Source organism: Gymnoscopelus microlampas (assembly GCF_963454915.1).
Source record: "Gymnoscopelus microlampas genome assembly, chromosome: 17".
NCBI lineage: Eukaryota > Metazoa > Chordata > Actinopteri > Myctophiformes > Myctophidae > Gymnoscopelus > Gymnoscopelus microlampas.
Window position 1 is genome coordinate 31,780,066 of NC_139954.1, and position 23,528 is coordinate 31,803,593.

Here is a 23,528-nt window from a genome sequence, read left to right on the forward strand (position 1 = left end):
ACATGGCAACATATTGATTAGCAGCATGTTCATAACTTTTCCCATTTGAGCTCATTATGACTTTCCTCCGCAAATATTTGGCCACTATAGAATAGTATTTAACTTAAATCATTATTTTCAGAATCTTGAGACCAACCATGTGAGGGAGTGCATGCACACAATACACTCTAGTCATCTAGAAAGGCCAATGTGTGACACCCACTGTGTTAGCCAACAGTCAACATTGGGTAGAGCCTGTTCAGACTTAGAACCCCATTGTACTTTCATATCAATATAAGTATGACAAGCATAATCACTATTGAATAGGCCTAATGTGAATGCACTTCATTGAGTTGTAGAACTCCATCCATTGAGTGGCTCCATCCATTTATAAACCTATTAAACTTCCACATCCTGATGGTTTGCACACATTATCAATGATAATGAACTTTTTATGATTACATTTTGAGAACCTTCATTCAAACTGCTCGACAGGTTGATCCACCCCATCAGTCATAATAGTTTAGCACTTTCACTCCTGGGGGTATATGAAATGCATGAAAAATCAATGTGTACTTGTTTCACTCTAGGCGTGTTCAAATGAACTACTCAGGTACGACTAATTTTTCCCATTTTTATTCTGTGTTAAATGCTTTATGGAATCTCAATCCATTCCAACTTCACTGGTAGTTTTTTTTTTCTTCATTTCTTTTGAGGAAATGTATTTTAGTGTTTCCAAGTGTACGGAAATTACTTAAATTAAGAGTAATGTGATTAAGTCATGTGCAGAAGTACAATATTTGTCAGGTGAAGAAGTGCTTGAACAATCTCAGCTCATGTAAAGCAGCATTTTTGCAGTTTGTAACACCTACTCTACCCAATGTTTGTCTACTAACATCTATCTCTCACTTTATCCACCCTCAGCAGTGGATAAAGTGCATGAAAGTTGAATTGGAACTAAAGAAATACCATGAGAGCAATATAACTGCAGTGTATGACAAAGTTAAATATATATATATAGTATGAAGTCTGAAATGCAGTAAGTAATTGCATGAAAATTGGACTGTAACAGAACATTATTCTGCTATGCATGGCAGATCAGATATATCAACTTATAATAATCAAAGAACTATAATGACACATCACATGCATGTAAACATTCATAACCTCATGTCCTACTTTTCCATAAAAATAGATCAAGAAAAACATTGCTAGAATGTGTATCATCATTGGCCTAGTTCTCAACCTTGAATATTCTCACTGTTGCTATATGCTATAGGCCTATATGAACGCCACACCAGGCACTTGACTTTCCCCAATTATAGGCTACTCTGATGTTTTGGAGTCCATTTGTGCTGATTGAGCTCTGTCGTTGATCTGCCGTGCATCATCAAAAAACAAGAAAATTCAGCTTAACTAATAAATCCATGGCTCGGCTTGACTTTAGCATAGGACGAGCCTTCTCTTTCATCTGAGAAAAAAATGGTTTAACACACAGCCAACACTTGTAGAAACACAACCGTGGTTCTTAGAGTCTTGTGGCTTTTGGATTGTTTCATTTGTTTTCATTTGATTCTGAGTTGCACCAAAAGCTCCTCTATTGGCGGGAAGACTTCTCAACTAGACTAAAAAATAAATTACACGACTTTCAGTTACGAGTGACAGAATGTGCCCGCTATTGTATTGCGCAACACAGAAGACTATATCCTGCAAGTAGCCGAATAGTCTTATTTTTTCTTAATTGCCCTATTAAAGCATGCGCACAGGGATAATTACATTTTGGGACTTTGCAAAGAGTACTTATATTTATATTGTTTGCTGTACTACACTACAACAGTAATCACAAATTGAGGTTTAATTGACTTGCCGGATGCGCGCGCGCGCGTGTGTGTGTGTGTGTGTGTGTGTGTGTGTGTGTGTGTGTGTGTGTGTGTGTGTGTGTGTGTGTGTGTGTGTGTGTGTGTGTGTGTGTGTGTGTGTGTGTGTGTGTGTGTGTGTGTGTGTGTGTATCTATACTATCTATCTCAACATAGCCCATAACTTTATTTAAACTTGATTTAAGCAACGAATTAAGAAATGTGACATAATGAGAATGCCATATAAAATAACCAATATCTTACACTTTTAAAAGATTAACCCCTCAAATACAAAAGGCGGAAAATATATATTATATAATATTATATACTATTGTATAATTAAAGCTATATATTTGTTTTATGATCCAGGACTTTTTTTTCCATTTGTATGAGGCACTGGCCTAGCTTTGGATATAACGTTACCTATCGATCAGTATAGTATTGCAAAATGTGACCAGGTTTCAAACTGAGTCTTGAAGAACAACGTCGCCCCCTAGCGCTCATATGACCCTCAATAATGACAACCACTTTGAAATATATAGCCAAGGCTATTTACTTGTTACTTCCAGATACTTAAATGAATAGTTCTTGTTACATTACTTCAGTCAGTGTTTCTCTAGGCTACTGGTCAGTGGTCACTGATTATATCATTGATTGATTTTCCAGAAAGCCTTAATAAGTTTGCGAAGGCTTTTCCTCCATGAACGCATCAATGCGTTTATGGTCAAGCCAGGGTGAAAGTAGGTATGGACGTAGATACAAGCTACTTTACAATTTACATTCATTTACTGGTTAAAAAAAGTGGAACCAACAGTGTAAGTGACGTCAGACAACAGTCAAAGTTAAGTTGTGGGAACTGGAGTTGATGAATAAACGTGACCATTAAGGTGGGGGTGATTTCCTCTCAGTCACGAGGACAATTTATCGACCAGACACTCTGTAGAAAAGTGTCTACATTTCTGTTTGTCAGCAAGAGACACAATCACCCAAGAAAGAGAGTTTCAAAGGATTGTGTAATTGCTGGCCTGGCCAATAAACTAATTTAGGCCAGACGTCTAGCCATTTCTATAGCTTTATTGGACCAAGTTTCTTCCTGCTTTAAAGCAATTATACGTACAAGTTGAACAATAAATTTGAAATCCCTGCAGCACCTCTCTCAATCGTAAACACGTTATTACTAGTTCGACTGTGTTTACAATCAAATCCACAATTTGAACCTATAGGAATGATGGAATTCAAAATGTCACCTATTCCAATGAAAGCTTAAATTCTGGTTTGTGTGCATGTGTGTATATATATATATATATATATATATATATATATATATATATATATATATGGTTGATCATGTGTGTTGAAAATCCAACTGGAGTTTAGACGAGCTACATTTGGCAACACTAAATGTAGCTAGGCTTTGATGATTGAGATATATATATATATATATATATATATATATATATATATATATATATATATATATATATATATATATATATATATATATATATACACACACACACACACACACACACACACACACACACACACACACACACACACACACACACACACACACACATATATATTATATTCCATAATACATTGTACGTATTAGTGTCTATAGCTATAGAAAAAATAGAATAACAGTAAAAACCGTGGAAATAAACTAAATATGAATATCTTAATGTATTTATTGACACTGGTAGGATCGGGACCTTTTCCTCTGATCTAGGACGGTCCACAAACAAGACCCCCAGACCAAAAGCGCAGTATACTGACACCATTGCATACAAATATCCTTTGGGAAGCAGTTTAAGACACTGGTAAAACAAACAAAATGCATAACTTACTGATATAGGCTAGCCTATTTTTCTCTTGAGATGACCAAAAACAGTTAAACTATAGTTTATGTGGACATTTTATATACGTGGATATTTTTTCCAAAATCTAAACTATAAAAAAACAAAAAAACATTATTATTGACCCCTATATTTGGGACGCTTTAATCAGCTGGCATAATGCACTCAATTTGGTTAACAGGGTTCCTGGAAACCCCTCAACATATAATTGTTGTTTAGAATAAAGCAGAGATAACTTCTCTGCATCAAAGTTTCTCCGTCTTTGCGATGTGTCCAAGGCAAAAATCTGATGTTCTGTTGTTGATTTGATTTCTATTCCATTTCCCATGATAGGCCTATGAACTACTGTGATATCTAAAAAATAAAATAAACTATAATCTACTTAAATGCCTGCCTAATGTGTACTACTTATTTTCCTTGCAAACCCCGCAAATGAGACATGGCATCAGCGGGCAGTTCATAGCTGGTCCTTATTGCTGTTCCTCTCTCGGTTCATCTTCTTCATTTTCATCCTCCTATTTTGGAACCATATTTTCACTTGTCTCTCGGTTAAACTGAGTATGCGGGCAACTTCATAACGTCGATCCCTCGTCAAGTACATGTTGAAGAGAAACTCCTTTTCTAGTTCTAAAGTCTGATATTTTGTGTATGGGCACCGCTTCTTTCTCGTGGAACGTGCATGAATCCAGTTCGCTGCTGGGTTGTCTGAAAAGGGAAAGAATACAAACATGAAGTAGAACATGAGCGTGATTGCAAAGTATGTTTTTGAACTACTACGTTTGTAATCAGGGGCCAATCTGGAGTCGGGGTTTTTCCGGACCGTGGTATAGGAGCGCTAGACACTTTTATAGGTTAGTAAAACCTCCGGTTTTACACACCCAGCTCGTACAGTTCTGTGGGTTGTAAATCAGGGGGCTATTTCGTTTACTTACTTGGGTCAAGTTGTTGTTTCTCTTCTTTGGGCTCGCTGTGACTCGAAAGATCACTTCCAATGTTCTCTTTGGGCACTTTTTCGGTGCTTTCGGATACTCCACGCACGAAATCATTGGCAGCCGTTCGCGTCTCCGTTTCAAAAGTATCACACTCAGTGCTTTTCGACGGCAAACTTTCGGGCTTTGTTCCATACTGTCGACTGCTGCTGGTGTGAAAGCCGGAAAAAGAAACGTGGTTGGAAATCGGGTCTATCCAGGAGCGGACATATCTGCTGTCTGAGGCGGACAGATGCGGCTGGTGGTGATGCACGTAAGGATGATAGATCCCTGGCAGTGCGGCGGTGGGCTGCGGGTGGACCGAGGACCAGGACGACGGGAAAACGGCTGACTTGGTCGCAAAATTGCAAGAGGCGAAATCTGCGTTGTTCCCCACACCTGATGGCCTTGGGGTCACCGTGTGTGGACCCTGAATAAAGCGCGCCCCGTATACGTCCTCCGCTTCGTGCCCCATAATAGAGTCCACATAACAGTTGCTAAGAGTGCTACTGGTAGACATTTTTGATCTCTTCCTACTCATATAAAATGTTACACTGTTACGGGAAGCTTCCCCCTGAACAATCATAGTATTTTTGCTGGCCTCTTCTACGGGGATTGGTTACATAGATCACGTGATCATATTTACCAATACAGCGAGTAAATCAGTCCGCTGATAGCGGCATGTTTCATTTATCTTTTCATTTTTAAGAAATAAAGAAAGCTTATCACATCATGACTTAAGTGTGGGAAATCTCTTACTGAATGCACATTCTTTGTTAAGGTATATGCTGAAGGATATGTGTATGTGCCCGTGTGGCATGGGGAGGATGTCGGACTACTAGTATATATAAGCTATGTTTCTTTAACAGCCGATCAACATTGATGCTCTATATCTTTATGTTGGAGAAAACTCTTACAGTGTTGTCATGATACCCCCCAGTGCTTGTAAAATGTTTTATAGACTTCGGAGTCCTCGTAAAATAAATGTAATAACATGTTGTAAAATAACAGACGCCATTTCCGTTCACACTGTGGCGTTTCCATTGTTAATTTCTATTCAACGAAGAATCTTTTTTTCTGGATTTGTCTTTTCTTTCTTTAAAAAAAAATCACCAGGAAGCAGCGTTTGTGAAGTGATTGTATTCAGTCAGGGAGACCCATAATGGCTTTATGTATCAATAAATGTTTTATGAGGTGCGTGTGATTAAACATATAACGTGCCCTTAATAAAAAATAGCACTCTCGGAGAAACAAAGTGTAGGCTATGTAGGCTACTGTCTGAAAGGTCGGACATAAGAGTAATGCAGATCATGTTATTTTATTAAACAGAACTAACATCTCTTTTTGGTATTATTCTAGGCTAGTATAGAACTTGGTGACCTTCAATAGAAGCCAAAATATATTTTCCAGATGAACTACATATAGCCTGTATAGGCCAAGTTGGACTGATTATTGTATAGTATATTATAGCCTTAGAAATGCCTACTCATAGAACATTATATGCCATCATACAGTAGATGAAAAGAATGGGAGAAAGCCTGCGTGACCATCAGGCTATGGCCTATTCCGCGGAATGAAGGAAAAGCTTAATTTGTGGAATGCCAATGAATTTGTGCATGAACGTCACGCAGATGATCAGTCGGCCATCAAAAGTTGAAAAACTAAATAGGCTTCCACGCATAGAACCCTTAATATGAAGTGGCCTATATGTTTGGTAGGCTACTCGAAGGCCTGAAGAAGTAACCCCACGTTTATTAAACGGTGGATTACTATTTCTTTGTCGGTATAGGCAATTTTACAATGAACATATACGCGCGTATAGGCCACTCTAAACAATCCCTGGCAAGTGTGCACATAGGTGTGTAGGTCGGAAAATTCGTTAGGCTTCTCAGTTCACGCACGGACGGTAACAAATACGTGCATTTTATGTCCCATTATATTAAGATTATATTATATTACAAAGCTTTAATGTTGTTTAAAATGAAAGGGTAACTAGTGCTAAATGACTGTAACAATTATACATTTATAACAATTTTTTTTGCTAAAACCCAGGCCCAACATTTTAAAAAGGGAATAGTTCTTAGCTGAACCGAAGGAAACCTAGCATTGAAAAGTATTCAACGAGAACGTGATTAAAGAAAATGCTAAACAATGTTTATTTATTTTTTGCAGGAACTTTGCTGAAGAGTGTCCTTATATGTCACTCACTTTTTCTCGCTTTGCTAGAATTAAGACGAAGCAGAACTGAAAGAATCACACACACAATGACCTTTCAAAAGTAGGATATATACCTTATAGGACGTGAAACTTTGAAAACAAAACGGATCAAGTAGGTCTATAGCCATTACTGGAAAACACTTTTAAAGATATAGCGGACAAGTACAAAAGTTATACTTTGACAATTTTATTGCAGGATACATGCCACAAACATGCAATAGATTCACAATAGATTAACATTGCGCGCTGCACTTAGAGGCTTAAAAACATGTTCACTATTGAGCAACCGGTTTGCGTTCACTATATAACACATTTTGCATTATCACACTAAGTAGGCCTAAATGTGCTTTCATGAAATCAACGCATTACTGAAATAGACTAATTATTTCCGAATACCGTAGGTCGCCATTGCGACATCTTCTTGAGACACAATGTCATTGACAGAGAAAAAAATACAATATCAACTACTTAATAACAATACAATAACAATAATTTAAGACCAAAATGTTACCCTGTGATAAAAAAAACAGAAAAACAAAGTAATAATACAAATGCATACAATCACAGCTTCGTTGAAATTGATCGAGAAAAGTCCAATGCTGCAGTAGCATCATCAAACAAAAATAGGGGATGATATAGACACCAAAACACTGATGCATGCAAGCTCACGAAAAGGTGAGATTTGAGGTAAGTTCCCGAATACGATTTTCCCTGCTCATTTTCTTCAGTTTCATCCTGCGGTTCTGGAACCAGATCTTAACCTGCCTGTCTGTCAGGTTCACACCCTTGGCGATCTCTAGGCGGCGCTCCCGTGTTAGATACATGTTGAATAGAAACTCTTTCTCCAATTCTAACGTCTGGTGTTTTGTGTAGGGACATCTTTTCTTTCTTCCACTTTTCGCAGTTAACCAATTGCTTGTTGGCATGTCAGGCTTGCATTCTGAAATGGAAACAGAAGACATCAGGATGGCGCATGATGGAAGGACTTTAGATTGATGAAATGTAATGTGGATTTCACTTTTACAGAATGGAAAAATGCTTCTCCCAATAAAAGATGTCCAGGTAGCCTTATGTTATGTCAAGTGCAATCAGTAGGCCATGGGCATACATTTAACTGGATTTAGGCCCCAACAAGACAAACAACATCTTTCATCAGGGTTATTTCAGGTTCAATCGTTAACAACGTTAGGGGGCTACTTATTTTTATATAAAAAGTTTTGAATTTTTGACAGTTTTGAATTAACTGCCTACTTTTATTTGTATGTTTGTGCAGTAGTAGACAAACATATTGATGTATGTTCGTACAAATAAACTTGTGAAATAGTGGAGAGGAGACCAATACTCAGTGTTATACTTTGATCACGTAGCCTATTAAGTAGAGCTTAAACGAAATTAAGCATAAAATGCATTACTGCAATTGACTCTCCTAGAGATGAATGAGCTGTAGCCTACTGCATTAACTTGTAAAAAGTATACAATTCTACATTTAAATAGCAAAACAATTATTAATTAGGCTATGTTAATATTTTCAAAAGTAGAGGGGGAAAACAAAACACCTAGTGTTTGTTATATTCGCTGTTGCCTTATCCCTGCAACCTGAGAAAGGCTCTCATTAAACATTACGACGTTAGGGTTGTTTGTGTTTTATACTGGGGTTTTATGATGCTGGAGTGTTCGTATTACAGCGCCACACGATCAAACCTTTTTATTATAAGCTACCCACCTTTCGCTTCCTTCTGTGGCAACTCGGGGCTGGAGGCAGAGGCTTCTGTGGAGCAATGCTTCTCCTCTGCGCTCGACTTCGGTTCTGGACTTTCTGCGGGAATGGGTGTTCTGGAGGTCTCCCGGTTTTGCGGCGATTCCTCTGTTTTCTTGTCCACCTCGGCAAACGAAGACAACTGCGACTTGGGAGTGACTCGGTTCAGTTGCATCAGTGTGGCGTTTGGGCTCGTCGTCTCGTGGCAATAGTCCTGGTGTTTCCCACTTGCGTAAGTTTGACTCAATCTGAAATACCCTGGAACTGGGATCTCAGGACCGTCAACTGAACACGATTCAGGAATAATGTTAGAATATGCAGGGACATCGGACGTGCTGACTTTGGCTCTCTTATCCGAATACATGCAGCAGTTACTCTCTTCCTTAATGTTGTGTGAAAATGTGCAATTTGTCATCTGGTTGTTGGGTTCTATTCTACAAGATCTGTTCGGATCAGTCCAATTGTCTATTTGAGGTATGTAAGAGTGGACATTCATGCCCAAATTTTGGTGGTTGACCTCCCCTCTTTTGCCGAAAGACGGCAGGAGTCCACAGGTTTGCATTCCGTAAGTTCCCATTTCTGAACCAGACGGCATGTACATGTTGCTGTTGGAGTAGAAGCTGTCCGCCCTGCAAGCACCAATTAAAGAATCCACTAAAAATGTATTTGCCGCAGGAGAGCTACTGGGGAAGGACATTTTGTTATAGGTTCTATGGAGGAGGATGTCCTTTGTAAGCTGACATATCTAGGAAAACAATCTCCGTGGAACTCAGGATGCCTCTCTACCACATGACAAGCCCACCAATGAAATTTGAAAATGGCCTTGAGACGCAGCCTTCTTCCCCTCCACACAGACGCATTGACTCATACCTCAGATGCAGACGTGGTCAACAGCGACCTCTACGACACGGACTTGAAATTGGTTTTTGTTACTCACAAAAGGATATCACGACTATTTAAGTTAATCATTCTTAATAGGAAATAATAAAAAAAAAAATGAAAACAAATCTGATGACAGAAAATTCTTATGTCATTCGCAGAAGCAGCAACATGTGAGAAATACATCCGCACACTGTGTGTGTGTGTATGTGTGTGTGTGTGTGTGTGTGTGTGTGTGTGTGTGTGTGTGTGTGTGTGTGTGTGTGTGTGTGTGTGTGTGTGTGTGTGTGTGTGTGTGTGTGTGTGTGTGTGTGTGTGTGTGTGTGTGCGTGTGTGTTGGTGCATAAGAAACAACTATGATCTAAAACAATGTGATGTGACATTCTTTACTATCACTGATTACACATAGGCTATATGAGCCTATACGACTACACGAGAAGTCTACTATAGACCATAATTTCTATCCTTGCAGTTGCATATGAGATGAACCACTCTCCCAAATAAAATAGAATAAGCGTCGATGTAATTGTTTTGGTTGTAGGCGAATATTAATTATTCTTTCAAGTTTGCAATATTTTTAATTTGCATATTCTCATGAACCACGTTTCAACGTTATAAGTCGGCTATAGCCTACAAGACATAACGGGTATACGAATATAACATTTATTTAAATATCCTGTGTCAATAATAAAGCCAGAAGGTAGACCACCAACCGGTTTTGTGATATAATATCTAGGTCAACATTTTAGCTAATTTAATTTAGTTTCATACTCGGCATATTTATACATGATTATTTGCCAATAAAATGTTCACCTTAACGATATAGGCAATGAAATCCACCTTTATTAGCTTGTTAATTACATATTTTGCATAATGTGATTTTTTGGGGTGATTATTGTCGTATTCAAACAGCCTGTTCAAACGTCAAGTTGAAAGCAATGCTTTTCGAAGACACTTGGATTATTTTGCTCGGGAATCCATTGTGTTTGGCTGAAAGAGGGACAAACGCCTGAAATTGTATGCAATTTACATTACAATTTAGTAATTATAGACGCTCTTAGCTACTTATACGTGTGTAAGTGCGAGATCGGAATAAGCAGAGTAAAGCATAAACTCTAGTTAATATGCAAGGTTAACAGTCACAGAGTTGCAGAGAGAACAATGTACACTGAACCTAGCATCTGTCTAAACAACATACTATCTAAATAACATTCTAAACATTTGTGGTTAGAAAAAACACACAGATACTAGGCTATATATTAAAAATATTTGGATACCCTGGTGCCTATATGGAAATATTTGGGCCGGACAAACGCATACAAAGTGCACACATATTTGGAGGCTCTGGGAATCAAATAACCGAACATATCAGACCTTAAATGATGGTTTTGTGCTTGTGTGTGTGTGTGTGTGTGTGTGTGTGTGTGTGTGTGTGTGTGTGTGTGTGTGTGTGTGTGTGTGTGTGTGTGTGTGTGTGTGTGTGTGTGTGTGTGTGTGTGTGTGTGTGTGGGGGCATGTGAGTGTTTTCCCCCAATCCGTTTCAATATTAGGCCTAGTCCATAAACAAGCTAACACTGCATAATTATATTAGTAGACCATCGGTGCATCTATCATGTAGAGTCGCACATCTTGCTTAGGATAGCTATTGTGTTTCTACGGCCCTGAGATTTAATTGTGATTTTTTGCATACAGCTTCCAGATCTTCTGCAGTTGTTAAATCTGATTTATAAAGACTAAAAGCTGTTTATAAAGACTATAAATGTATAAAGACTAAACGTTGTAGGCTACCAATTTCCTCTACTGTGAAATATGACAGGCCTACACCACATATCATTAGCTCAATACATGAAAATAACATTATAAACTTAGTGATTAGCACTTTTATTCGTGCTGTCAATATTTTCTTACTATATAGTGGACTGAATAATTTAAATTGCTGGGGTGCACGTGGTTTAAAATAAAATCCGCATTCTATCAAGTGTAAATACTGTAACAATTTGCATAAACGAAGATACACAATTCAACACATGTCAGTTTATAATAGCCTTCATGGGATGATTGGTATTTTGCCAAAACGATGAAAAGTAACATTTTAAATTAAAAAACATTGTTCCATTTTCTATTAGGCCTATAAAGTAATGTGCGGCTCTATTAATAAAACGCAGTGCTGCGTGAATGTTCCTCAACGTATAATATGATCACAATTCTAACCAAAAAAAAATACCCACTGCTATAATATGCAACTTAATATTGTAGATTTGTCCTATGAAATTCTGCAAACTATTTCGTAGGTAACAGGATAGGTGGGCACCACGGAAGAGTGGGCACCTCGGTGTTAAATTGTCATTTTTTTCCTAAATAAAATATTTGGATAATGTTTTTATGTAAAGTAAAGTATACATGATTAGAATATGCTTAAACATTCGACAATTAATTTTTAATAATTCTACAATTGCAACAAATTGCTACAAAACATTTTGGGACATTTTGGGACATAAACAAGAAGTTGAAGGATACAATACGTCTGGTAATGATGTACCGTGGATGTTCACATCATGTAGACTATACTTAATTTTTCAAATATTTTATGTTTTAACATTTTGGACAAAATAGCCAGCCATTTTACATCAAGGTGCCCATATGTTCCTATAGTGCCCACTTATCGTGTAGAAGGCAGTTCGCAATCTAAACTCAATTCTCAAGTCAAAGAATGTTTACATGTTATTCAATGGCCTCTTAAGGATAGGGGTTAAAAAGGCTATGGGCCGTAATGTTCTACAAAACACAACGTAGGCCTAGTTGTCACATTATGTGACAACAGAAAGTTAATTCATATTCAGACAAATATTCATTGTCTGTGCTTTTTCCAGTCGCCCTTTAGATAGGGCTATCATTTGCCAGAAAGAATGAGAGGTTAAAATGTCAAACGAATTAAATAATTGAGATATGACATGATATATATATATGATTATTATAGATCAAAATGATCTGTAAAATGCTGGATTTGAGAGCCAAACTAACAATGGAAACAGACTGCTGTTGAATCGTGGGCTAACATGTGGCATGTAGGCCTACTGAAGTTACAACATAATAACAATAATGGAAACAAAATACTGCCTCTTTCAAAGGAAATAATTAGGGTCAAAGCATGGACAAGATATGAGTAAACCATTTTAACCATCCTATTCTCTTATGCTCCATCTTCTTTTCAATGCAGAAATAAATGCTATATTGGCTGAGCTCTGCAGCTCACATTATTATCAGTTAAAGTTACAAGTCTGCCCTCTTGTGGATAGAATGAGAATTAACGCGAGAATGTCAAGAGAACTTGGCCTACACAGTGGAACAATTTCTGTATAGGCTACAATGTCATTGTCAACAAAACATAGAAAAATGGTCTGGTACATTTATGACTGAATTCCCCTTACATCCTATTATTTCCTCTACACATAAACAAGACGTGAGCTTCTGCCCTTCATATAAGATCAGTAAACAAATGGGTGTAAATTTCACATGCACCCACTTAATTGATAGCTTCCGCAGTGAGAAATATTTGATATCATATGAATTGTAAAAACAAAAAAAAGAATGCATTTGTAATCAATGCATTTAATATGTAGATAAATATATATTTTTATTGACCAAACACATGATTACAAAAATAAAAGTATAGACATATAGACCACGATGGCAATGGTGCAGTCAGATATATAACCTTTTCGTAGCCCAAGGTTAGTCATTTATACTCCAATTTGAGGACAAATGTATTATAGCAGTATCTTTCATGAGTTATGTCAGGGGGAAAAGAACCGGTTTAAACAGCCATTTTAGAAATCCTTAACTTCGGCAACAAATTCGGAGGGCCTATAGGCTACGCTTCTTACAGAATAACAACTGCATAGGTTAAACGGGCCCATGTAAAAAATATATTCTCCAATGTTCTCTAGCTGACTCACAGGAATACAAAATGTTCTTACAAGTGTTCCAAACGTGATTGAATAACTCTAATTCGGTTACAATACAACATTGTGTAGCCTGGCCCTGGAGTCAAACGCTTCCACACAAGAAAATGCCCTAGTTCAATTCTGGGGGTTGGAGAACCAAAGGTCCAATTGCCCCTATTTAGACAGTTTACAGCTACTTTTATTATACTGTCTAGATGCTGTCTAGACGGTTCAAGGTTTAGTAAACAGTTTTGTGTTAGAAAGTATGGGAATAAAAAGCCCCGACCTATACGCCAGATTTCGAACGGAGACAAATGCCAGTTTTAAGTATGTTGTTTGGACTATATCTATCGGACTTCGGTCACATAAAATATATTCGTGCCTAATACAGCAATGGTATTGTCTACTTTATTTCACAGCACAATATACATCACATGCGCATAGATGCATACACAAATAGACCAGCTTTTATAAATAATTTCAGAATATAACGTGTAAATATTTGCTATAACTGCAATAACGCGTAAACGTATGAAAGCAAATAAATATAGGCCTAGACGTGTAGATATTGTTCACAAAAATAAGACAAGTTGATTATGCAAACATCAAAGATCACTGTAAATTAAATTGTGTTTCGAATGACACCATTAATGTCCATCCAGCTCATTAATTAAAATGGATGCAAAGTTCCAGAAAAAGCTCAAGGTTCCGTCTTTAAACAAAAAAAGGCCCGATCCTTGAGCCATAATTCGACCACTTGCACCCCGTGTCTTTGAACTAGGCTATAGGTTATCGTGTATCTGATGATATCAGAATAAGGGATTCCCGGTGAAATATTGTAAGCGATCCCGGTTCAGCTTCTTCTCTTTCATTCTCCTATTCTGAAACCAAATCTTCACCTGGCGATCAGATAAATTTAACATTCTGGACAGCTGAAGTCGCTTCTCTTTGTTTATGTACACGTTGAAGAAGAATTCTCGTTCAAGTTCTCGTAGCTGGTATTTGGAGTATGGACATCTCTTTTTCCTGCTTTTTGTTGAACCTATAAAGAAAACAAGACATTTTGTTGGAGGGATAGCAATTCATAACAGTTGTTCTTATAAAATGGATGGTACAGTTAACAAGTTGGATGGACAAATAAACTGTTGTCTATCAGCACAAAGGCGTGCATATAACAGATGTGCACGTGTGCGTGGGAGCGCGCAACATGCACGCCCACGCCCCCCCCCCCCCCCGCACACACACACACACACACACACACACACACACACACACACACACACACACACACACACACACACACACACACACACACACACACACACACACACACACACACACACACACACACACACACACACACACACACACACACACACACACACACAGTCGCTTTTAAGCAACAGGCCTAAAAAGGATTAATTTGACTTTAAATTGTATTTGAAATTTGAAAAAGTAGGGGTTAACTGTATCATATGACATGGATATTTTTTTCTTAAATGCTAGCAGGGTATGTAGGCCTATGCCACAATAGCATGGCCTAGTCCCTAGGCTATGGAATAGCCCTAATAAAATGCTATGCAATTCTCTAAAGAGGTCTGCAGCTTAAGAAACAAATATTTCCTTTCCCGTGAATGAACAGACGCATCAATAGCCTACATTACAACACATTTAACAGCAGAAAAATAACTTTGGGTTACTTAAATGTTTCCCATTGTAAATATCTTTTACAGCCATAAAAGTAAAGCTTATTGGGGTATAAAATCTTTTGCATGCTTATAAAGCGCCACATAAAACTAGACCGACACGGTATGTGAGCATCTCGGTTACTACTCGCCTATACTACTACGGTGTGGTGTGTGCATATACTATTGTCTGGAAAGCTGTAGCTTTGCTTACATACTTTGTTCGTTGTTCCCTTCCCCGCAGTTAGAGGATGAATCTTCATCGATGTTCTCAGAAGACTCTGCTTTAGGCTTATCTGAAGTCACCTTATTGTTTGCATCGTCCTCGCTGACGCCGGAGTCTGTCTTTTGTTTTGGGTGTTCGTGGTTGTGTTTCTCCGAGGTCTCAAAGAACTGATCAAAGCCCTGAGGCAGAACCCCATTCCGGCCAACGTTGAAGAAGTTGGACGGCGAGCTCGTCCCTCCGTGGTGGCCGTACAATGAATCGTTTTTGAATATCACATCCGCCCTGGTAGATGACTGGATCAAGTCCCTGTGCATTATCTCGTCCGGTGAATAGTACGAGGCATAATTGCCCCTGTAGTGCCATTTGCTAGGATGGTCCAGTCCATAGTCCCTGAAAGCGACTTCCCGAACAGGTTGGACTTGAGCTATGTTTGCAGAATAGGGGAAATTAATCTGACACGTAGTAGTCTGCGGTAAAAAGGAGGAGACTGATGTGAAATCAGGTGCCGAAACGTAATATGTACAACTCGGTAAATACATATTTGCGGCGCAGTTGTTGCGATCATCGTATTCCGTCATCTCTCCCCTTCCTTCTTTAGGAATAGCGAATGCAATTGGAGGCTGGAGTGTGTTAAACTTTGTCCATCTATTGCACCATAGGCGTGTGGAAAGAACCCGCGAGGGAGAAAAAATCGGAAACGTAGGCAGACCTGCAATTCATCTTGATCGATTCTTGAGGTAATTGTGTCATGTGATCCGCCGGAGAAATTACCATACATCAATATCAGTCATTAAAAACTGTCCAGAGAAACTCATGTGGGCTCTTGCACGAGAGTTCATTGGTTGTTGGGGCGCCCAGGCAACTCCTCTCTGCCGTCTTGTCCTATAGCTCACGAAAAGGAAATTTGTCAACCACCACTGGAATATTTATTTCATGGAAGGTTTAGGGGGAACATAATCCTCATCACGCAATTATAGTCACTGCATTCTGAGGAATTAACCCATGTATAATAATAATACTACAATGCTTTGAGTTGGAGCCCTGACTTTGTAGCAACAGTAGATTGGGATTGGGAACATTGAAAGTGACCTCTATATAAGGCCATACATGGCGCATACGCAGTATAAGACTAATAGGATTCAATTTACAATTATCACACATGATGCAACTGTAAGTCCACGAGCAAGTCCACTCTCGCTACTCTTCGCTACCGACACAGAAGCATTGCAGTTTCCAAACCAGATATAATTTAACTAAATATGTACGTAGCATACTTTTGACATTATTTGAGGGAAATTTTATCCAAGAAATCCAAGAAAACCTGCAACATCTGAGGCTGTTGACTAACCTGGTGCAAAAACTCAGCTGAAGTTCAGGTATATCCTAAATCAAATATAGGGCCTATGTTACAAAATAACCATCCAATCTATTCACGTTTTGATTAATCTAGTAAAATAGGCTAACTCGCGGCAATGTAGCCTTTGTTTTATTACAAAACCTGGTCAACAGTAATTTAGCTTACCTTAATATTCTTAAGTTGCAGATGGACGGTGTTTTAAAATCCAAATAAAGCAGCCCATAATAACATTCAGCCGTGATGTTCCTCGGACAGCACATTTTCGTCATAATAAGCTAAACATCAAGGTTAAACACGTACAGAGACACTGCATTGCCAAGTACAAAACAAGTGCGCTGGCTTTGACCGTCTGCGGTCTGACGTGTTGTGCACCAAGCATTCACAAACCCTGGGCACTCAAATCATTTTATTGCACAGACAAAAGGAAAGCATTCTAAAGTGTAGGCAAAACAGTATAGAATGCTTTAAACGGTGTAGGCAAGAAGCCTAAGCTACTTAATATATTCAAGGCTTGGCCAATCTTTGGTTAGTCTATTTAGGTGTGCAGGTTTCGCTTAATAAACATGATTTCTGTTTGCAGTATATATGCTATATGCTCAGGATAGGCTTTAGCCTATATATTTGATAAGCTGATTAGCACACACCCTTATCCAGAAGGAGGTCTATTATTACGATTTAAGTACCACATTTCCTCAACTGCGAATATAAATATCACATTTCCTCAACTGCGAATATAAATATCTTCCTTTCTATGTGTGGGTCTGCAGTTGTTGGCTCATTTTTGATAATTTAGAGCGTTGCATAAATGTCACTATTGTATGAGTTTTGGCTAGTATAAGGCGGGCTAAGAAGACCATTAGGATTAGTATTACATTTAGCATGTACCGAGCCCTTTTACGCACAGCGCAAATATATGCGTGAATCAAAATAGCCTTGATTTGAAAACTCCCATATTCCACTCATGAAATATTATGAATGTATTTGTGGTATTCATAACAGTTGACCTGTTGCTACATTTTATAATTATATATCCATCAGCATTCACCTTTATTATAATAATGTAGGCCTAATTATATTATAAATAATAGTGATGAATTTCCTCCTCACTTTGTTTGCACATCTTCCTTATAAGCTATTGAGTGTTGTAATAGTCTACAATTAAAAGTAGGCTATTGTTAAACACAGGACATTGCAGTTAAGGTCTATAGCTTTAAATAAGTTTGATATGCCATGGGTTTGGAGAAAAAAATGCTATTGAGTCAGAATTAGGCTACAGCTTTTCTATAATAATCACAGCAGCAAAACATCCAAGTGGTTTTTCGCTACTGCTGAAAAGCCGAGGAACCGACCATTAACAGCACATGTAATTTGACCTTGCCATATCCTATGAACTAGCTATGTTTAGGACTACGTATGTTTAGATTCTTAGGATCGAGGGAGAACGTCATTCACACATTTGGCATTTAAAATGATGGCTTACAAACGGGCGAAACCTTGTGATAATATTTTGGAGATCTACACATTAGCCTACTAACTTGACCTTAACTTTGTTTTGACGGCCCCAAGACCCGAGAATAGCCTAGCTAGCTTATACCAGCTCTAATGTTATCTTGTAGAGTTTGACGGAAAGGATTCTGGCGCAAATAAATGAAAAATGTAATAGCCAGGTAATTAACCACACACACACACACACACACACACACACACACACACACACACACACACACACACACACACACACACACACACACACACACACACACACACACAGAGTATGTGTGTGTGCGTAGCATATAAAAAGAAGATGACGTGCTGAAGGGGGGGGGATCGTGGCATTTTAGGTTATAATTAACATTTCAAGAATAGATATGAATGAGGCACTAGTAAAAACGGATGGTCACCTGTATTAAGGCATATAGGCCTTATTGTGTATATATTGTTCAGGCTATACCATGTGATAATACAATGTTCCATGTGGCAGATCTCCTGTAGGCTAGTATGAAACTATTGTTTATGTTGTGAAACTATATGCATGATTTTATGTTCTCATCTGCTCTTAAAGGAGTAGTTCACCCAAAAAAGTACTTATTTTCTATCAATTGCACACCCCATGAAGCCTTGAATTCATGGTTATTTTTTAGAAATACACCCGGCCTTCAAATTATTGGCTTAGGAATGCGACAAAAAAATAATTTAAAAAATCCATGAATTCAAGGCTTCATGTGTAATTGATAGAAAATAAGTATTTTTTGGGGGTGAACTACTCCTTTAACAAATGTTTGCACACATCCGCACAGTATAGAGCCATCCCCTTATGCAATGTGCTTTACATATTTGTGGTAGTTTGTTATGGTGCCTTATCGATTATTTCAAGGCCATCGTGGTGGTCTATGATGTCTCTCATCTTACAGACCTATATTGAACTCGTGGTGGATACAAATGTGTCTTGTAAATGTCTTACAGTTTGACTTTTTGTGCAATTGGATGCCAGAGGGTGCTGTGTAAAGGCCAGACCGCACCAATGCAACTAGTCGCAACTCCTTGCAACAAAACAGTTTTAAGGCCAGTCCACACCACATGAAACTCCTTGCAACTGCCAATGGGGATAATGGTTGCAATGTTGCAGGAGTCGCATTGGTGTGCACACTTGCCTTAAGTGAATGAGTATACAGTGCCTAAAACACAATAAATACCAAAAGGAGCTCCCTTGCATGAAATAAATAATGTATATAACACACACAGGTTACATCTCCAAAATAGATCAAAAGACAGGCTGAGGATGATGTTAAATGCTTCTAAATGATATCAGGATTTTGATATACACATTGGTTAGACTATAGAGTCTGAGGAACCTCAAAATGGCTTTTTTGTTCCTCAAGTGTAAACTGCTGTAATGTCACAAATAGGTCCGTCATCATACCACCGCTGGACAGATTAGACTATTGTTGGACATATCGGTATGTCAGTGATGGAAGGACTCCGAAAAGCTTATGGTTAAAGGTATAGTTCACCCCCAAAATTACATTTTTTCCTATCGATTAGTCACCCCATGGAGACTTGAATTCATGGATATGTTTTTGTCGCATTCTGGTAGGAGACACAAAGAGTCTCCTTTGTGTCTCCTACCCAAACCGCTGCCTACCGGTTGGTCATCAAATTATTGGTTTAGGAATGCGACAAAAACAAAAACATATCCATGAATTCAAGTCTCCATGGGTGACTAATCGATAGAATTATTTTTCCCCCCTGTTTTTTGGATGAACTATCCCTTTAAGTAAAAGCGACCACCATAGACTATTACACATTATATTGAAGAAAAGTTTAATTATTTGCTACAAATGTGCAAATAAAACACGTGCACTGTAGCATGTGTCAAGGTGTTGTGAAATTCACCTCAACTGAATCTCGAGGTAGGCCTATAGTCTGAATGCTTTCTGTTTCTCACAAGTTTGATACCAACATACACGTGGTTGAATCAATTCCTGATTTAATGTATCTGAATGTATAGGCTATATGAAGAGATTGAGAAACGGAAATGATAGGATATGAGCAATAATATAAATGTATAGGAATTACAACGGCATCGTCTTTCCCCGCTGCATATGTAATCTCTTGTGTTATCTCTTTTGGCTGAGAACATTATATAGCCGTTGATCCCATATCGCTTTAGACCAGTTAAATTTCACAAAGTAACTCACAGCCACAGGCGAGGGAAGAATAAATTAATTTAGAAAAAATAAGGTATTTAAGGCTGGATTAAATTCTGACATAATCACGTATAAGAACCACAATTTTACTGATTTAGTAATGGTTAGTTCACTAACTGAAACTACCCAATCCGCACGTGTAAGATCCCCGTATAAGCTTAAAGTCTACGTCTCCCCTAATTATTATACACCACACAACAATAACGGAACCTGCTAGACAGACTATGTGCCCCATGTGAGTCAAGCACTCTTTACGCATTTGCAGGAACCAGACTTGAAAAGCAATGCCCAAAGCACAGCTTGGCCTAAACGTTAGATTTGATTTGAGAGGTCGTTTGTAGAACAGGCCTACAGCTGCTAATGGTCACATATGGTTTGAATGTAATATCCACCCACCATTTATTGCAGTTATATCAAATCCCATGTCGGCATTTTCACATGTAGGAAACGGAGCAGCGGCTCGGGGAATAATGTTCCACATGCTTTCAGTACAAATGCTCATAAGTACACTGAAATAGCTTTTAAACTCTCCGACAAGCATAATGTATATATGAAACGTCTACTCACACAGACCAAGGCACATGTGGCACTATGAACTTGTACTTAGGCCTACGTAGGCTATGGCAGAATAGCGAGAAACCTCTGGTGGACACGGTCCTAGGGAAAGGCTATAATTGAGGATATACAAGAACTTGAGAAATGCTGCATTTGACATTTTATTGGACAAGTTAGACAACATGCATGAAATTAACTTTTTTTTCTAAATACAGTTTTGTATTTCGAAGCCTATTTTTTTCTCCATTTATTTAGGCTATTTCAATGTTTCCGCATCCGTCGACAAACATGAACTTGAGTTCAGACTGCGGATTCCATTCCAGACAAACAAAACAGGCCCATATAGGTAAAGGCTGCATAGTCATACAAAATACACACACCGCTATAGCCCCAGTTCCAAACGGCCTGCCATTCAATGTTGATGGAAAAGAAAGCAATATACTTTTATACAATAACTTCCCACACAGCACCACAAGGAGATTATTTTTTCATTTCATTTTTGGACCAATGTCAAAACCTTGATCTGGATCAGCATCACTACACAGTATTTTTTAAATTAATTTAACATTTTTTCGTGCATGATTTCCTCTGGCGATAGGGTTGGCCTCCTACAGTCTAACAAGTTCAGCAATACTATAAGATTTACATTTCTTACATAAACAGCATATCGTTTCCATGGACGAATTCGTGCAAGGACGTGCTTCAGTTTTCAAAAGAAAGCACAAAAACAGTTATTTCGTGTCAACTTCCAAGCGCACTCTTTTGAGTTACAATAATGTGATCAAGCCACGAGGCTATCAGTACATGGAAAATGTTTGTTCGCGCATGATTAGCCGTTTTTTCTTCATTCTTCGGTTCTGAAACCAGATTTTCACTTGCTGATCACTCAAATCCAGTCTGTCTGACAGCTCCTTCCTTTTCTGTCTGTTTATGAATTCATTCATCATGAATTCATTCTCAAGTTCAGCGAGCTGTTGCTTTGTGTAAGGCTTTCTCTTCTTTCTGGTCCTCACTTGTGAAGAGCACCATGGGACACCTGCAGGGAAAATGGAAAACCATATGAAATACACATTTTAAGCAGGCTATACGTGGCCTAACTGTGAGGGATTTCTTCACACAGCCCACTCCACTTGCTTCCCACCAAAGCGAACTGATGAGAAGCTACAGTTGTGTTTGCAAGCATTCAAAATGTCAAAATAACAGAATAGTTAAAGTCACTTACCGTCTGAAAAGGTCGTTCTACAAGTACTGAGTTTGTTCGAAGATAGGTGAAGTGAGTCCTGCTGCTTAGTAACGGTCTCAATAGCTTGATCTGAGGCATTCGGATCGTGCTGGGCAGCAGCAGAACTGTGGGGCCGGCAGTCTAGACTTGGGTATTCATATTTGGAGCTGCGAGTACTGGTGACTGCATGCTCCAGAGGAAAGGCTTGTTTACCAGATGCCCCTGGTTTGTGGTCTGTGTCCTGAAAACAGTATCTGCTCGATTCCTCCAAATGTCCCTTGGTATGGCCGAGTGGATTATTTACAGACACAGAGTTTGGGAGAAACGACGGAGAGTAGCCCCCAAAGGCGCGGTTCTGTGGCGGTGATGTGCACGAACTTGAGGAAGTCCACGGGAGCGTGCACACCTCTCTCCTATTGTAGGAGATCTGATGAAGCGCTGGTATATGGGCGCCTCCATTGCCCCGCAAGTTAGAGAAATACAACGACTCTGGAGTAGAAAAATTCAACAGAGAGCCAACATAGCCAGTATTTAAAGGATTCCGTTCACACATTTCCATGGAGCTTTCTCAAGCGCTTCTTGCTATGCTTTTAGCAACTCCTAAAGAATAAAGGGTAGGTAGCCTAATTGTTGATTTGTTAATACAGCGTCACGTGATATGCAAAGCATGTTCCGTCCCACCCTTGCCCACCATAATACTGCAAAGCAAAATATTCCATAAGGAAATATTATTTGTGGGGGTGGGGATGAAGGTAAATTATGACACATTGTTGCACCATTTTATGTGTTCTAATTCAGAGATTGCTCTGAAATAGATCTGAATATCTCCAAATCAGAACCCCGTATTGGCACACAGTTCATTAGTTTTGGTAACACAATGATACAAAAACGAACAAATTCACGTATAGTATCCCAACAATGCTATATTGATTAATTGAATACATAGGACCACAATGTAAACAAGTCCCCAGTACAAATTTGTGTTATCCTTTTAGCCCAAATGTTTGACTGTACGCCTCGTGCTGTTTGCATTTCTGTCTAATATAAAGTATTCAATGAATCAAAACATTGTGCCCCAGTATACTAACCATAAGGAACATGTAGGTTATATGTTTGATTGATTGAATACTTTATTAGCAGTTTGCAAAAAAAAAGCACAGGAAACGTTCAATTTTCAATGCAAAGAGGATTTGAAACCCAAGAAAGCCTATGGCTTGTTTCCATTGGGGTCCTTTGTACTCAATTCATAGAAACATTTAATGACAGACAACTATACACTACTATGCAAAACATCATATAAACAGTTTGTAACCTAAAA

At 38.5% G+C, this 23,528-nt stretch overlaps 4 protein-coding genes across 4 annotated transcripts; all 4 read right to left on the bottom strand.

Moving 5' to 3' along the window:
- Positions 1–3,621: 3,621 nt before the first annotated feature.
- On the bottom strand, positions 3,622–5,248 carry hoxd9a (homeobox D9a; the record flags this gene model as incomplete). Its single annotated transcript, XM_084084391.1, has 2 exons — positions 3,622–4,399; positions 4,627–5,248. The coding sequence occupies 2 exons, from the start codon at positions 5,246–5,248 to the stop codon at positions 4,152–4,154; spliced, it is 870 nt and encodes a 289-aa protein (XP_083940517.1). The 3' UTR covers positions 3,622–4,151.
- A 1,943-nt stretch (positions 5,249–7,191) lies between these two features.
- hoxd10a (homeobox D10a) lies at positions 7,192–9,332 on the bottom strand (the record flags this gene model as incomplete). Its single annotated transcript, XM_084085033.1, has 2 exons — positions 7,192–7,819; positions 8,603–9,332. 2 exons carry the CDS (start codon positions 9,330–9,332, stop codon positions 7,545–7,547), a joined length of 1,005 nt encoding a protein of 334 aa, XP_083941159.1. The 3' UTR covers positions 7,192–7,544.
- A 4,935-nt stretch (positions 9,333–14,267) lies between these two features.
- On the bottom strand, positions 14,268–16,147 carry hoxd11a (homeobox D11a; the record flags this gene model as incomplete). The annotated part of the gene is given in 3 exon segments (XM_084084571.1): positions 14,268–14,500; positions 15,362–15,952; positions 15,955–16,147. Coding segments are annotated over 3 exon segments (1,017 nt in total).
- Positions 16,148–21,785: 5,638 nt separating this feature from the next.
- Positions 21,786–22,769, bottom strand: hoxd12a (homeobox D12a; the record flags this gene model as incomplete). The annotated part of the gene is made up of 2 exons (XM_084084235.1): positions 21,786–22,024; positions 22,211–22,769. The coding sequence occupies 2 exons, from the start codon at positions 22,767–22,769 to the stop codon at positions 21,786–21,788; spliced, it is 798 nt and encodes a 265-aa protein (XP_083940361.1).
- Between the last annotated feature and the right edge of the window lie 759 nt (positions 22,770–23,528).